The 16,657-nt window shown below is 47.6% G+C and overlaps 1 protein-coding gene across 1 annotated transcript in view; it reads right to left on the reverse strand.

Moving 5' to 3' along the window:
* Window positions 1-5,053: 5,053 nt before the first annotated feature.
* The window catches only part of SIAH3 (siah E3 ubiquitin protein ligase family member 3), a 70,110-nt gene continuing 58,506 nt past the window's right edge, over window positions 5,054-16,657 (reverse strand). Inside the window, exon 2 of the mRNA XM_052650332.1 lies at window positions 5,054-5,737. Within this exon, the coding sequence (XP_052506292.1) occupies window positions 5,054-5,737 (684 nt within the window). The remainder of the gene's footprint in view (window positions 5,738-16,657) is intronic.

Here is a 16,657-nt window from a genome sequence, read left to right on the forward strand (position 1 = left end):
TAGAGTTGGGTCTTCTCTTTAGGACTGGGATTGCCAACAGGCTGGTTTTGTGAGGCATAATTTTTCCATGAAAGTCATCAGAGAGAACTTTCCACACTAACTACAATAGGGAAGGATCTGGAATAGAGAAGGGAACGCCCTGGAAGCTGCCTTAAAGCCTCAGACTCCCTTCTCCAAAACAATTTGCACCTTCCCAATAATTTGCTATTTGGCTGGCTTGGCTGTCATTTCTGTCCTGTCACTGTGGCCACTGGGATCTGATTTCTCCTTCCAAAATCCCTTTTCCCTATCCTGGTGTATGCATCAGAACTGTCCATGCAGTGATAATGCTGGTAAATGTTTAATGATTAGTTCTTCAAGTGGGAAACACCGTGGCTTACAGCACTGCCAGTTTCCATGATGTAAACACTGCCACTACAGCCAGTTTTAAGCTGTTCCCATGAGATCACCAAACATGGGGATGATAGCACATCATTATATACCATGTTCACCATACATATGTGATCAAGGTAAATAATCTCGAAAGCATGGAAAGTAAGAGTAGTGAAATAATTAGGAAGTGATGAGTTTTGAGTATTTATTACTTTTGTTTTAATAGAACTTAACTGTAAATTTATATACTTTAATTTTTAATCATGGCTATGCTTAACAGTTTGTAAAATTCCTAAAAAATTTAACAACTGTTACACAAGCCAGCTCTAACATACCACTCTGTCTTGGTCTGGGAAAAGATGGAGTAAAGGGAGAAATGAAAGGGTGTATTTTAATACTAAAGTACTAAAAGGCCCCCATGCCATTCAGACCTTATGCCCGGCCCTTCTGAGCCGTGGGTCCAGAAATTCCTAGAAATGTCATAGTTGGTATTGGTCCGAAGCCAGGACTTTGGGGCAAGACACACTGAATTCCAGTCCCCGCTGTACCATTTGCTAGCTCTGTGACCTTAAACAGTCGGGAAGATCCCCTGGAGAAGGAAATGGCAACCCACTCCAGTATTCTTGCCTGGAGAATCCCATGGACAGAGGAGCCTGGTGGGCTACAGTCCACGGGGTCGCAAGAGTCAGACACGACTGAGCGACTTCACTTTCACTTCACTTTCAACCCCTCTTTGCTTAGGTTTCTCATGGGTGAAATAATAGTATCTGCTTTATACGGTTGTGCGTGTGCGTGCTAAATTGCTTCAGTCATGTCTGACTCTTTGCAACCCTATGGACTGTAGCATGCTAGGTTCCTCTGTCCATGGGATTCTCCAGATAAGAATACTGGAGTGGGCTGCCATTTCCTTCTCCAGGGGATCTTCCTGACCCAGGGATTAAACTGGCATCTCTTACCTCTTCTGCATTGGCAGGCGGCTTCTTTACCATAGTGCCACCTGGGAAGTTGTAATGGAGATTAAATAAGATAATATGCTCAAAGTACTTAGCCCACTAAGCTACATAATAAACCCTCAATAAGTGGTAGCCATGAGTACCACTGTGATTAACCTGATCAATTTCTAAAAGGTCCACAGTCTCCACAGGTGGTGATGGGATCTACCCTAGATGCAAGTGCATGCAGAGAAGAATAATTAAGGCAATCTTCCTTGCATGGTCTGACTCCATTGTACACAGACCATTTATGTAAACTCAGCCTCTAGGCTGGGATGTCCTTCTCACCACACTTCCTGCTTGAAGATCACATGCTGGTAACTCATTTCTTGCTGTGAAGGGCTGCTGTCTTCCTAGGCCTACTTTAAAACACAAATAAAACTGGTCCCCCACATCTGTGGGTTCTGACTTGACTGTACTGAGCCATTTTATATGAGGTACTTGAGCATCCATTGATTTTGATATCTGCACGTTGGTGGGGGGCGGGGTGCTTATCCTGACACAGACTCCTGAAGATATAGAGGGCTGACTGTACTGTTTAGACAGTGGGTAATAAGTTTGCACCCAGGTGACCAAGTGGCAGTCAGATCCCAGGGCTCTACATTGAGCTGACTCCTGGGAATCTAAAAACGAGGAGCCTGCAGTGGGTGATGGGATGTGGAGTGGGGCCTGAGGCCACTGAGGACCCCACTCTTTGGTTCCCCCTCGCTGCCATGTCCCTCCCCACACTTCCAGGTCGACCAGTTCTTTGAGCTGAGATGCCTCTAAAATCAAAGCCTCTTCACACTCTGTCTCCCTGCTCCCCCAGGTCCTGGAACTAAGAGCCAGTGGACCCTGGGGCCCACAGTCCACAGATGCGGTGGGAACATGCTGCCTCTCTGGGGTTCATCTTCCTATCGTAAGAACACCAAGTCTCTAGTTAGTGGACCAGGTTCAAGTCATGGTTGTGACCTTGGGAAGGTCATTTCATGTCTTTGAACTTCTATTATTATTATTTTTTTTAAGCATATTAAAGATGCTGATGAGAATTTACCCAAGAATCAAATGAGGGAGCAACTTTGTGATGCTAAAGCTCAACACAGCACACATGTTGGTACCATATTCTGTCCCTGCTCATTGATTTTAGTTTGCTCCTTTTTCTTGCATTCTTAATGCATGGCTATCGAGACAAAGGCCTTCTTGGGACCACCGTAGATGGATAACAATAACACATCTCTACCCTTTAGCCTAAACCGTTTCTGGGAACCAAAAATATCAGTTCCTGTCTGGGCTCACTTATTCATAATACAGTCTTGTATGCACTAATAATAACCTAACGCTATTCTCAGTTTGGCTCACATAACTTGGCACTACAGGAAGGCAGAGATGATGTCTGCAGGAGCCCTAAGGCCCTGTGGACAGTAATTAGACACTTGCTGAGGTTTGGTTTGTTTATCTTGGGCACCTGTGATGCTGCACAAATGTTTCAAAGTGGTGGAGGGCCAGGAACCAGAGAAGGAATGCAGCTTCCGGAGGCAACAGACTTACAGCCAAGCGGGGAGGGTCTTAGGTTCTGGGGAAGGGCCTGGGGGTAAAGGAAGGAGCCAGTCTCTCCCTACATGAGCCAACCAGTCTCGGCTTGTTCTGTTCTTGGCGGGAGATGCTGGCGCCTTGTAGGATGCTGTGACGGTGCTAAGAGAAAGCAACCCACAGCTCTTTCCTTGGGGCTGCAGAGCTGGCGTCTGCCTCCATCAGTAACACGATGTTTATTAGCCTCCTTACGGCTCTTCGAGAATAAAACTCAGCTCCCGGGCCCCAGCGGTTACTGTGTAAGTAACAGGGGCTGTGTTATGCACTCCTCTATGGACTGGCACTGCCCTTTTGGGGCTGGAGCTGGAGGTTGACAGCGCAGGTGACCACAGGATTGTTGGGGGAAGGTTGCTGTTGTGTTTCAGGATCAGTTATTTTTGGCTGAGAAAAGATGGCTGATGCCCAGCCAGGGCAGGCTGCCAGAAACTAAGTCCTCAGTGGGAGGCCTGCCAGGACCCAGCCGAGATGGCCAAGGTGAGGGTATGGGGCTGAGAGCAATGTCTGGTTGGCAAAAGGTCCACTAGTGAGCATCATGTGGGGCTCGGGGGTTCCATGCTTCTGGTGCGGCTGGGGAGTGGCCAAGGAGAGAACAAAAATGATAAGGAGGTAGGAGAGGACCGCCTGGGAAGACTTACAGGTGTTCAGCTTCCATTGGAAGAGACAACATTGACTAAACGCGCTTACTTTCTTCAAAAACCCGAGAGACTTCCACAATGAGACGTTGGCATATTGTTCTGACAGCCGGATTAAGAGACAGCCGCTGCCCCTGCAGGCAATGTGGGTTTTTGTGGCCTCTTCTTTCACCCTGCAGCAGGGTGGTGGGTGCAGACTGGCTGGTGATAGCATCTGTGTGCTGAATGGGGCCCTCAGGATGTTTCATGTATTTATTTTTTCAGCTACATCACGTGGTTTGTGGGAATCTTGGTTTCCCGAGCAGGAATCGAACCCACGCTTCCGACATTGGAAGTGCAGAGTCTTAACCACTGGACCACCGGGGCATTTTAGAAGAAAGGAAAGGAAAGAGGACCCTCTCAGGTGTCTAAGTGATGGGGCCAGGCCTCCGGGCCAGAGGACCAGGTGCACCCTCCGAGTTCCTTGTGTCTGCTGGGCTGCTGAGTCATGATTCTGGTTATAAACTGTCGAGAGCACAGAGGAATCCTTGCTGGATACAAAAGCACTCCACCCCGAGGGAAAACACTGATGGATTTGATAACTTGATAATAAAGCTCCCTCCGGGGAGAATGCCCTCCCAGAGGTAGGAGATTAATTTTATCTTTTGCTCTTTTTGGCTGGTTCTCTTCCCCTGTGTCTTGCCCATTCTTTTCTATGACTTGCTCAACGAAGGGCAAAGAGGTTTTCTAGAAAGCACCAAACCCTTGAGGCCTTTGATTTCAGAGCAGGAAAAAAATGGCCTGAGCTGAGGGCAAGCTCACAGCAGCCTGCCAAAAGAGGGTTCAACCTCTTGCCTGCTCCCCTGAACCCCAGGATCAACCCAGAGGACACATGGCATGATGGTACCTCCAGCCCCGCACCCTGGAGGAGACACCATCTCGTGTCTAAGCAGCGTGGCCCCCGAGGTTCCTGGGAAACCTCGGGGCAGAGTTGTGTCTAGCTGGTCTGCAATACACACCCCTGAGCTGGCCAGGTCCCCTTCCATAATCTGCTATCTCCACGCCTTTCAGAGTTAGCTCAGTCTGAAACAGACTAAAAGGTGGAGGGGAGATGATGTGGACACTCAGACTCCTTTCAGCCCCAAGAGTCTGCCTCGTGACCTCGGTGACTGTTGCTCGTTTGAGAAGCAGGAGAGAAGGGAACTGCGGGTGGTGAGCAATCACCATTCTGATGGAATCCGATTAAGAAGCGTTCTAAAAAACTACACCAACAAATCAGGACAAACGTCACACCAAGGTCTTGCATCACAGGACGTTTACATAATATAATGCCCGTGGCACACAGATACCAGATACCACAAAGTACCTGAGACAAAAAAACAAAAAGGAAGAGGGCAGGAGGGAGAAGAATAGAAAGGAGCCCGAGGCCTGGCACGCGGAGATCTGAGGGCCCAGGCAGAGCTTCTCAGTGGAGGGGTGGCCGCACGCGAGTGTCCGGTGGCCTCTGTCTCACATCTCAGCCTCTGAGGAGCAGATCTCCGTGGCCGCGGAGATGGCGATCCCGATGGCCAGGCTGCCGTTGTCGGAGAAGTGCTGGGCCAGCGAGGTGCCGATGATGAGGCAGTCCCCGTTGGTGATGACCGAGTCCACGCACTCCAGGATAGACCGGGGCGTGGCCTCCCACCTGAGACATCGGTGGTTTCTGTTGAGCTCCAGGCGATAGGTGAAGCTGTCGGCCTGGGTGGGGGTCCCGATCAGCATCATGGTGGCGAAGAACTGGGGGTGCCCTACGTGCCTCTCCTGTTTCCTGAGCACCAGCAGGAAGTGGTGGCCGAAGCAGGAGTGGATGATGAGCCAGTCGGCCGGCGCCGGGAGGTGCATGTCCGTGGCCAGGAAGACAATGTCGGCCCCGTGGAGGATGTCCACCCTGTGCATCTGCCGGAGGTGGGGCACCACCACCTCCAGGTGGCCCTCCCACTGGCAGGAGAACAAGGGGCACAGGCAGGGCATCACCTGCGCGGCGGGCGGCCCCGCCTCCTGGTGGTGCAGGTGGTGGGGCCGGGCGTGGTGGCAGAGGCGGTGTCGGGGCTGGCGGGGGCAGTGGTGGTGGCAGTGGTGGGGGGGGGCATGCGGAGGCGGGTAGCTGCTGGGCTCTGGGGCGCTCTGAGTGACGGCATGTCGGCTGGACACATACTGTAAGAGACGGAGGAGAGCCTTAGTGGGTTCGTGGCCGCGAGATCAGTGTCTCTGGCTGAGGACCACCCCCCGCCGGTGTCCCCCCAACCCGCCACCAACCCGCAGGTTCAGAGTGTGGAAAGCAAATTCACCAACTCAGTCGTGCCTGACTCTTTCAGACCCCATGGACTTTAGCCCACCAGGCTCCTGTGTCCTTGGGATTTTCAGGCAACAATACTGGAGTGGGTTGCCCTTTCCCTCTCCAACCGATACAGGTAGACAAAAGCTTTATTTTGTGAAAAAAAAAAAAAGAGAGAGAGAGAGAACCGCCAGACTGTTTTCTGAAATGGCAGAACATTTTACATTCCCATCAGCCAAGTAAGAGGGTTCCGTTTCTCCATGTCCTTGTCAACACTTGTTATTATCTGTTTTGACAAATAGGTTAATGAGACCGAATTCATTGTTTTGCATATTTTGCCAAATTTAGATGCTGAAACATCTGTACATCTGCATGTCATTTTAGGAGAGAATGTAAATTTACCCAATTGAAAACAGAACCTCCTTCAAAAGATTCCTCCTGCAAGAAGAGACTTTCCAAATGTATTAGTATATTACCAAAAAAAAAAAAAAAAACTAAAAAAAAATGAGGGACATGGTGGATGTCTTGGGTGGTTGAGATTCTAAAAACTCAGTCCAAGAAAATGCAATATTTATTTTTATGCCTTTCTGATTCTTTAATAAGTTACTCAAACAGGCAATTTCCCCCTTCGAATAGGATGCATTATGATGGTCCTAAGTAACAAAGAAATCAATTTTTTTGTTCTTTTTTGATATTGTTGATATTTTTGTGCAGGGACTGGAGGTCAATGGATTTCTCCCCCACCCCATTTTATCATCAGTGTTATTTTTAGAACAAAATTTCGGTAAATACCAATTTGTCCTTCCAGGGCTGCCTGGGATTGGTACTATCTGGGGTGCCCTTCTGGGTTGTAAAACAAGCATGGCATGCAGAGCTGACTGTGTGCAGCTGGACTGTGGTCCCCAGGGCGGGAGTCTCAGCTGTGACTCCTGGGACTTGGCTCTACCAGGCACACTTCTGTCCTGCTTTAGACTCATTGTTAAAGAACAACTTACCAGGGGCTCACTACCAGGCTTCCTAGGTGGCACTAGTGGTAAAGAACCCACCTGCTGATGCAGGGACACATTAAGAGACGCAGATTCGATCCCTGGGTTGGGAAGATCCCCTGGAGGAGGGCATGGCCACCCACTCCAGTCTTCTTGCCTGGAGAATCCCATGGACAGAGGGGCCTGGTGTGCTACCGTCCATAGGGTTACAAAGAGTTGGACACGGCTGGAGCGGCTTAGCAAGCACACACGCAGTATTGATATAAAATCAAAGTAAGGAGGGAGTTAGGAAGAAACACCACGGCCTCCCTTTCCTCCCTCCATCCAGCCTCTTGCTGGTGCCTCCTGTTGGCTGGATGCAATCAGAAGGAAGCCCGGGAGATGCAATCAGCCAGGGTCAGCTCCCCTTGGAAATGTGCTTGTGAAGAGGGACTGTCCACCTGCATGCAGACGCCTCAGTCCCCTTTGTGATGTTCCTTGATCCCACCACACTGGGCTTCCTCGGCTGGGCTTTGATAAGGCTGATGAGGGGGAGGTAGGGAGGGCTGATACCTGTCCACAATCATTAAGCTGTCTGATGAAAATGTATACACAACCAGCTGACACGTGCACCGCCTGGGCATGGGCTGAGAATACTGAACAGGGTACGATCCCTGCTCCCGTCTCAGCGGCTCACTGTGATTAGTGTAACATAACACAGTGCAAGGATGCAGGATGCTGGGAGGGACTCTGCGCGTGCAAAGTGGGGGCGGTAGCTGTTCTGGTCAGTGCGAAGGCTGTCTACTCTCGGTGAAGCAGGAAGGGCGATGCTCTAACAAAACGGGCAAAAGGTTTGTGAGTAACAGGTTCCCAGGAGCTGGATCTGAAAGAACATGGGATGTCTAAGAAATGAGAAGTTCCAAGTGGCTGTTGCTAGGGGATCTGGCAGAGATGGCAAGGAGCAGGGCCGGAGAGCAGTTGGACCATGTTGCCAAAGAGTGGGCACGGAGGTGGCACCCAGCCCTAGGGGCAATCAGTAGGAGGGCCCAAGGGCTTTAGGGAGCCCCCTCGGGCAGTGTGATGCCCCAAGCCCAGCAGTAGAGCTCACACTCAAGATGGGGCCACAGTGGATTCCTGGCACTTGTCCAACCCCTGGACTCGAGCCATGATCGTCCTAGACTCTCCCCTTCCTTCCTTCTGGCCTCATCTTCCCCTGGCCTTCCCATTATTTAATTGCTGCAGGGTAACAAAGCCGCCAGCGGTGTATTCCAGAGTGAATGACTATGCAAATACGTCGTAAACTCACAGAGACCCCTGCACTTGCTTGCTGTGCCCTGGGAAGGTGCTGAGAATAAACACAGCCTTAATCCTTCATTTCTTCCTGCTCCTTCTCCTGATGCAAAATATGTTTCATTTATATACACGATCATCGGGGTGAGCGAGGTCACAGGGCCGCTGGCTGGGAGAAGGGATTCTTTTAATTGGCAAAATGCTAATCGTTTTGGAAAATGAATTCTAATCTTCCCATCTCATACAGTGGATGTGTGAGTAATTACTTTCCTTCACTAAACTGTTAATGCAACATTAGTGATTACACTAATTAAAACTAATGAACTCTTCCAGGCTGATAAACCCCTCAGTCAGTCCGAGGAGGCCTTCCTTCCATTGGCTGTCCTTAACTTGCCATTTGGAAGAGAGATCTTGAATTAACCTTTAGAATAACTCGCAAAATTGGGTTTAGAAATGTTAGGCTTTATGGACTGGGTATAATTCTCTCTGCAAGCATTAGTGAGACCATTTCCACTGAGGGTGTAATTGAATTTAAAGACATCTTCCTTAATTTCATCAGCTATACTCCCATGGTTGGTCATGGCTATCCCTCCAAATCCTGGTGTCCAAAGAGGAAACCTGGCCCTGAAAATACCCCGTGACCCCTTCTCCAGCCTCTGCTCCCTCTGATCTGTGAGCTCATTTGGAGGACTGCTCTGTCCTTCTGCCTGATGCCAGGAACAGTGCCATGCTAATGGAGGCATTTCAGCTGAAGGTGGGTTTTGCACCCAATTTCAAATGACAGTCATGGGTTTTGAGTTTGCTCATGTCCTTATTTATGAGAGTTAATGAAGTGAAGCTTTCAGTACTTTCAGCAATGCTATCGATGTATTTCACACACAGGAGAGAAGATGGGGAGGACGTATATTTCAGGGCAGGTATCAGAACGTTGGAAAAGACCCCGATGCTGGGAAAGAGTGTAGGCAAAAGGAGGAGGGGGTGGCAGAGGATGCGATGGCTAGGTAGTATCGCCAAGTCAGTGAACATGAATTTGAGCAAACTCCGGAAGATAGTGGAGGACAGAGAAGCCTGGTGGGCTGCAGTCTATCGGGTCACAGAGAGTCGGACATGACCTTGAGACCGAACAACAACAACAACCAGGACGTTGGAAAACAGTCAGTCATGGCCAGAACCTAGCCGGGCATCAGGTCTGCAAAGACGGAAGAGTCATTGTATCTGCTCCAGGTCCCACTCTGTAGTGTTTAAAAACTCCCTCTGTTTCTGGGAAGGATGGTCAAGGCTGAAGGTTTAGTGTTTCCCATTCCATTTTCTCACCTCCCCTCCTCTCAAAACCTAACATGAGTGTACATGTGCACACAAAACCCAGGAGGACTCTGGAAAAGCTTCCACCAAACAGTCAAGAAGTAAGTTACGCTGAGATAGAAAACAACGATGGGGCTTTTATTTCCACTAGACTGTCTTCCTTCAAAAATGTGTCTTATGCTGCTTTTTTCCCCAGACTGTTATACTTAGAACACTGAATGAATGAGATCTTCATGTGGGCAGCATGATAATGTCTGTAATTTTCTTTAAAATGCTTCAGTTGAGAGATTGTGATAGAAATGTGTACATTTTTAACCTACACTCCAGGGGCTGTCAATTCCCTAATCAGGAATTCACACTTCGAGGTGATCACCTAACATTTTATCTGAAAGGCCACACTTCAGAGATAATGACTACAATTGCCTTCCTTAGTATCCATATTTCTGATCCACACCAGATGCTGCTAATTAACATTTCCACAGAGGTTTCCATTGGTGAAATTAGTAGTTTGTTAATCAGCATAATAGATGTACTAAGATTGGGTAAAACATTTCAGATTAATTCTGCACTTTAAGGATGAACTCAGGAGTTTGTTCCATAACTATTTCTGAATCTAGCCACTGAGTCAAGGACTTAGCATGGTCTGATGCCATCTCTAAGAATATCAGAATCTTTTTCTTGTTAGATCACTACATACATACAAACTTTTCTTGCTGGCAGTCAAAATTATCTAAATTGAGCAAGGAGACATTGGTTAGCAAATAAACAGAAACTTTGAGTCCTCAGCTATATATGCCATGTGTGAGTGTGTGCTAAATCGCTTCACTCATGTCTGGCTCTTTGCAACTCCACAGACTGCAGCCTTCTGTCCATGGGATTCTCCAGGCAAGAATCCTGGAGTGGGTTGCCATGCTCTTCTCCAGGGGATCTTCCCAACCCAGGGACTGAACTTGCATCTCTTATATCAGCAGATGGGTTCTTTACTACTAGTACCACCAGGAAGCCCCATATATGCCATAACTAATTAGAGAAGAGGGAAATGAGTTATTACTGTGAAAAGAGGAAGATAAAAATTTGGGTGGATAGATTTTAAAAACCAAGGTCTGTGGGTGCAAAGGGGTGAAAGGTATCCATACAGGTGTCTACACAGGTACTGTACCAATGGTCTCAAAAATCTCCTGACCAAGCATATCATCTTATAAATCCAGACCCTGGCTGTGTGAGAGGCTGGGAAGAAATATGTGGACAGCACTGTGAGAGCAAAAATATAACTCAGTCCTCAAGCACCCTGGGCCTTTCTTGAGTTCCTGGATCCTGGCCCGTGGCCGCCCAGCAGGTGTCCACCATGGTCCCAACTGGTCTTGTGTCTTTGAGACCATCAGCCCTAGTAAGACAGAGATGCTCCCTCCCTCCTTGACCTGCGAAGTCAAGCAGCAGTTAAGATCTGTCTATACAGTTCACTACTGCATTTATTTCAACTCATTTGGGAAAATCATAGGGTGGGTGGCTTTCTCTCTTTAGGTAGCTTGGAAGTCAAAGAGGGTAGGGATTGTGTTGACTTTGCTCCCTGTTTGGTCTGGTGATGGGCAAAGCCAACACTGTGCAGTGTCTGGCATCTGCAGACTCTCACTGAGTATTTGCTGCTTGAGTGAATGGATGAATGAGTGGTTCGTATCTGGAGCCGTGTCCTGGAGCGTATCCATGCAAAGGCCACTGGCCTTCGGTCAGAGGCTCTGTCCTCTACCCTTCTTTCCTGTAGAATTATGTGGGTGTGTATGTGTGTGCACATGGGTGAGCATGAGTTGATAGCTATGGGCTCATCAGTTTGGTCTCCTGGTGGTTCCTTCCCCAGAACTCGACAGTGACAGGACACTGGGACCTGATTCATGTCCAGGCACTGGTTCGTGTCCAGCTGCCATCACAGGAAGTACAGTAACAGTGCTGAAGAAGCAACCTGTCCTGCCAGTTAGGCACTCTCTTTGCTTTTACTTTTTACAGCGATTACTCCCCGAGTCTCAGCATCCTCTTTATTCATAGCAGATGATTTCTTACCATCTGGGAAGGATGGTCTGGGGACCGTCGCCCACCTGTTAGACTGATCTGGACCCACTTTCCCCACTAGGACCAGTGACCTAACAGAAGGCTGGATGCCCCCATACCGCCTCATTCGTTTTCTGTCAACAATCACCAAGAAGCAACTTCACCCCAAGATTACAGCCCGCCCCCAGCTGCTCCCTCCCCTTTAAGATGAGGGCCTACTGGCCCTCTCACCCTGAACTGGCCCTTCTAGGCCACACTCCAGATAACAGGGGTCCTAGAATTCCCTACCCAAGGACTCTTGACTCAGCTTCCAGGAGCCTGAGCTATTTCTAGGATCCAGTACCAGAAGGCGGGCAATGGCAGACGTGAGGTGTGGCCAGTGGGGGACTGGCTGGAGCTTGGATGGGTGGGCTGGGGGTGTCCACTTGCCTCTGTCTTGGGACTCATCGCAATGCAAGACGAAACCTCAGTAAGAAGAAAGTGAGACAGGCTGCTGGCCGGTGACTCCGGTCTCCGGATCATCTCAAAGGGCTAATTATTAAAGCAGGCGGGTACGACATATTCAAAGAGTCGCTTCCCTTGATCTCTGGCTTCGAGGTAGCCAGACAGGCAGCGTGTGGGCGTTGGCCGGCTCTTTGACCTCCAGCCCCGCGAGCGTTAGGGGCGGGTCTGCGATCAAACCGCCCAGCGGAGGAATCCCGCACCAGTGGCGGAGGGATCGCTATTTCTTCTCCGACTCCGCCTTTCCTCCGTGGGGTTTTGAGCATACTAATGAGTTTTATGAGTCATATAGATGAAAGACCTTTCCTTAAAAGCAACTTTTGGAGTCATCAGATTTTTATATCTGCAGCCAGCAAGTGAATCCCAGGGCCTCTAGGGAGCCGTTGATAGGTTAAGATTTAATTACCTAAAGACTGTAAGCATCTGTATGGGATGACTTCAGGACCCCGGGGTGACTCAAGGGCAGGGCTTAGCACGCTAGGAGCACAATCTCAGCCAATCTGAACAACCTCAGGTTGTGGGCAACGGTTTTGCTCGTGTGCCTGGTGTCGCTATAGGTAGGATCAGAGCTGTCACCTTAAGGGAGGGGGTGAGCTGCTAAAAACAGTTACACATGTCAAAGCAAACTTGAGCAGCACCCTGCTCAGCAAACTTGCGCAGCACTCAACTTTGGCAGGCTATGCGTGGGTGGCAGTTGGTCCTGGTGGTCTGAGACATGCTGATGGCCAGGCTGCCCCAAGACCTCATGCCACCCTTGTTTGTGTGGTTCTTTAAAGACATCTTGACCAGACATTCCATAAGTTCAGCTCTCTCCAGCTGGGCTCGCTACCCTCCCCATCGCCCACCTACAGTGCACGCTGTGGCCTGGCTAAGTTGTGTTCCTCTTTCCAGTGTTCTGTGCTGACCAGGACAGGTCTGTCTGCCCTGCGTTCCTCTGTCTGTCTGCCCTGTGTTCCTCTGTCTGTCTGCCCTGCGTTCCTCTGTGACACAGGATACACTGAGCATCCAGCTTTGCTGCGGGACTGTGATGTGAACTCAGGTCCCTGAACATTGCATCTTTTCTTCCCTGCTGTATCCTCAGTGCTGGCAGAGCTTGGAACATGGTTGGTACCCAAGAAATATTCCTGGAGATGCTGAGTGAGTGACTCTCCCCCATTGAGCTCTCACCCTAATACAGTCCAGCCACTCACCATCTGGCTGCCGCCAATCTAAGGCAAGTCAGCCTCACTGCCTCTCTGGGCTAAGGTGGCAGCCTCCTAACTAGTTGTATTGAGTTGAAAGGTGACCCCCAAAAGATAGGTCTACATCCTAACCCCTGGAACTGTAAATGTGACTTTCTGTGAGAAAAGGGTCTTTGCAGATCTAAATAAATGAAGGATTTCAAGAGGCGATCACCCTGCATTATCCAGAGAGGCCCTAAATCCAGTGATAAGTGTTCTTGGAAGAGACAGAAGGGAAGAAGACATAGACACAGAGGAGAAAGCTGTGTGAGGATGGTGGTGGAGGCTGGAGTGGGGCTGCCACAAGCCAGGGAACAGCTGGAGCATCAGAACCAGAAGAGGCAAGGGAGGATTCTCTCCTACAGCCTGCAGAGGGAGCATGGGCCTGTTGACAACACGATTTTAGCATTTTGGCCTCTGGAACCATTGAAAATAAAGTTCTAGTATTTTGAGCCACCAAATTTATGGTAATTTGCATGGCAGCCCTAAGAAATGAATACACAAGTCTTCCTGCATCCATTCTTGGCCTCATGCGGACTGTAACTTTTATCACAAAATCTTTTAATGGTCTTCCATCCCTGTCAGGATGAAACACAAACTCCTATGTGTGCCATCAAGAACCAACATACTCTAGAAGACCTACAGGTGGCCAGTAAGCACATGCAAAAATGTTCAGCCTCACAAATTCTTAGAGAAATGCAAATCAAACAGTGAAATCACATTGGTCAGAATGGCCGTCATCAAAAGGGTCTACAAATAATAAATGCTGGAGAGGGTGTGGACAAAAGGGAGCCTCCTACATTCTTAGAATTTAAATTGGTGCAGCCACTACGGAAACAGTATGGAGATTCCTTTAAAAACTAAAAATAGAGCTACCATAGGATTCAGCAATCTTGCTCCAGGGCATATATCCAGAAAAGATGAAAACTCTAATTCACAAACACACCTGTAGCCCAGTGTTCATAGCATCACTGTTTACAATATCCATGACGTAGAAGCAACTTAAATGTCTATAGACAGATGAGTGGATTTAAAAAATGTGGTATGTATATATATATATATATATATATATAAACACATTAAATATATAAGGCAAAATTACTCAGTCATAAAAAATGAAATAATGCCATCTGCAACAATATAGATGGAGCCAGATATTACCATACCAAGGGAAGTCAGACAAATATATGATATCACATATATATGCAATCTAAAAAAGTGATAGAATGAACTTATTTATAAAACAGAAATAGACTCACAGACGTAGAAGACAAACTTATGGTTACCAAAGAGGAAAGAGAGGAGGAGATATAAACTGGGAATCTGGGATTAACAGATATACACGACTGTATATAAAATAGATAAACAGCCAGGACCTGCTATATAGCGCAGGAACTATATTCAATCCTCTCAATAACCTACCATGGAAAAGAATGTGAAAAAGAATATATATATATTCTTCTATGCATAACTGAGTCACTTTGCTGTAAACCTGAAATAAACACATTGTAAATCAACTGTACTTCAAAGAACAAAACCCCACATTCTTTGCATCATCTTTTTTTTTTCTCTGCATCCTATTTGCTACTCAGCCTAAGCACATTGACCTCTTACTGTTTTTTTGAACACGCTATCCACACACTTGCCCCAGGGCTTTTGCACTGTCTATTCCCCTTACTTGAAACAATCCCACATACCCCCGTGGCTCACTGTCACACTTCATTCACATCTCTATCCCACAACTGCCTCTACTCTGAGGCTGTCCTTCACTTAACTGTTAAAGAAACCCTCTCAATCCCCTTACTCTGCTTTAGTTCACTTCCTAGTATTTTTCAGTTCTATACAACTATATAGTATAGTGTATGTAGGTCATACATTTTTTGTATACTGTCAGTCTTCCCTACTGCAATGTAAGTTTCTTGGGACTAGGAATTTGGCTGTGTTCACTATTGTATCTCTAGAACATTATCAGGTACCTTAAAGAGCTCAATAACTGTTTTTGTTTGTTTTTTGTGTTTGAATGAATGGTTACATTCCTTTGGGTCTTAAACTTTTCCCTCTGGGTCGGGAAGATCCCCTGGAGAAAGAAATGGCAACCCACTCCAGTATTCTTGCCTGGGAAATCACATGGACAGAGGAGCCTAGGGGAGTGGTGTGTACAGTCCGTGGGATCACAAAAGAGTCAGACACAACTGAGCGACTAAACGGCAAAAACGATGGCTTTCAGGCCCGTCTCGTCCTGGCTCCCAGTCCGTCTCCAAATCTCCCAGCACTGAGGAATTCATGCCTACACGTCTGCATTCCTCCAAATATTCCAGGTCCAAGATGATAGAAGCAAGGGTTTCCTCTCTGTCTGCTTAGGACCTCTGCTCAAAATTCTGGTTTCCTCCCTGAGGCTTGCTTTAGGATGACTGGGACAGGGAATGGTCTCACTGTCAGGAAATGTCTACAGCCAGATGTGGATGTAGCCTAGTCTTTCCCAGAATGATTGTCAGCTCAGTATCCCTGGGCTAACACCAGCGCTGCATAAATCTAGAGCAGAGAACCAGGTCATTTCACATACCAAAAAAAAAAGAAAAGAAAAGAAAATCCATCTTCCAACAGCACACTTAATTCCCAATAATCATTTTTAGCAAATTGGGCCTTCCGATAAGCCTGCCCCTAAAATAGGAAGTGTGTCGTTTGACCAAGGGTGGATGGAAAGACAGAGCTGCAGGGAAAGAGAAAACACTTTTGAAGGCAGACCCGCCGGGGTATGAATCCTGGCTTTGCTATTAAAAGCTCTGAAACCGTGGGCTCATTAATTAATCTCTCCATTCTTGTTTCTTCCTTTATAAGATGGGAATTGTAATATCTCATAAGGTTGGAGTAAGGACTGAATGAAATACAAAATATTGGGTTGGCCAAAAAGTTCATTCAGGCTTATCCATAAGCTGTTACAGAAAAATCCAAGTGAATTTTCTGGCCAACCCAACATATTGTATAGTGCCTAAGCCAGAGAAAGAAGATATGGTTATCATTATTGCCATCATCACTATTATTATCATGGTTATTGAATAGCTAGCTGCTGAAGATGTAAGCTAAGGAAATTCACTCTACATAATTTCTAGACTCATAACTGAATTGGATGGAATCTTAAAAACACCAAAACCTTTCCAGAGCCCCCTCAAACCTCCCTGACAGCTCTCACTCCAGTCCAATGTTTGCACTTGTAGAAAGCTTCTTACTCAATATTTTCATCTCGTCACTAGCCAATGGATGCTGGCTGCAATGTACAGAGTAACTTAATACATGTAAAGAGCCTAGTTGAGTGCCTGAAACATAGGAGGTACTCAATAACTGATTGTTATTATCTTCATTATCATCATCTACTTGGACAGTAAGGAGATCAAACCAGTCCATCCTAAAGGAAATCCACCCTGAATATTCATTAGAAGGCCTGATGCTGAAGCTGAAGCTCCAATACTTTGGCCACCTGATA

The sequence above is a fragment of the Budorcas taxicolor genome, chromosome 12 (assembly GCF_023091745.1).
Source record: "Budorcas taxicolor isolate Tak-1 chromosome 12, Takin1.1, whole genome shotgun sequence".
Classification (NCBI taxonomy): domain Eukaryota; kingdom Metazoa; phylum Chordata; class Mammalia; order Artiodactyla; family Bovidae; genus Budorcas; species Budorcas taxicolor.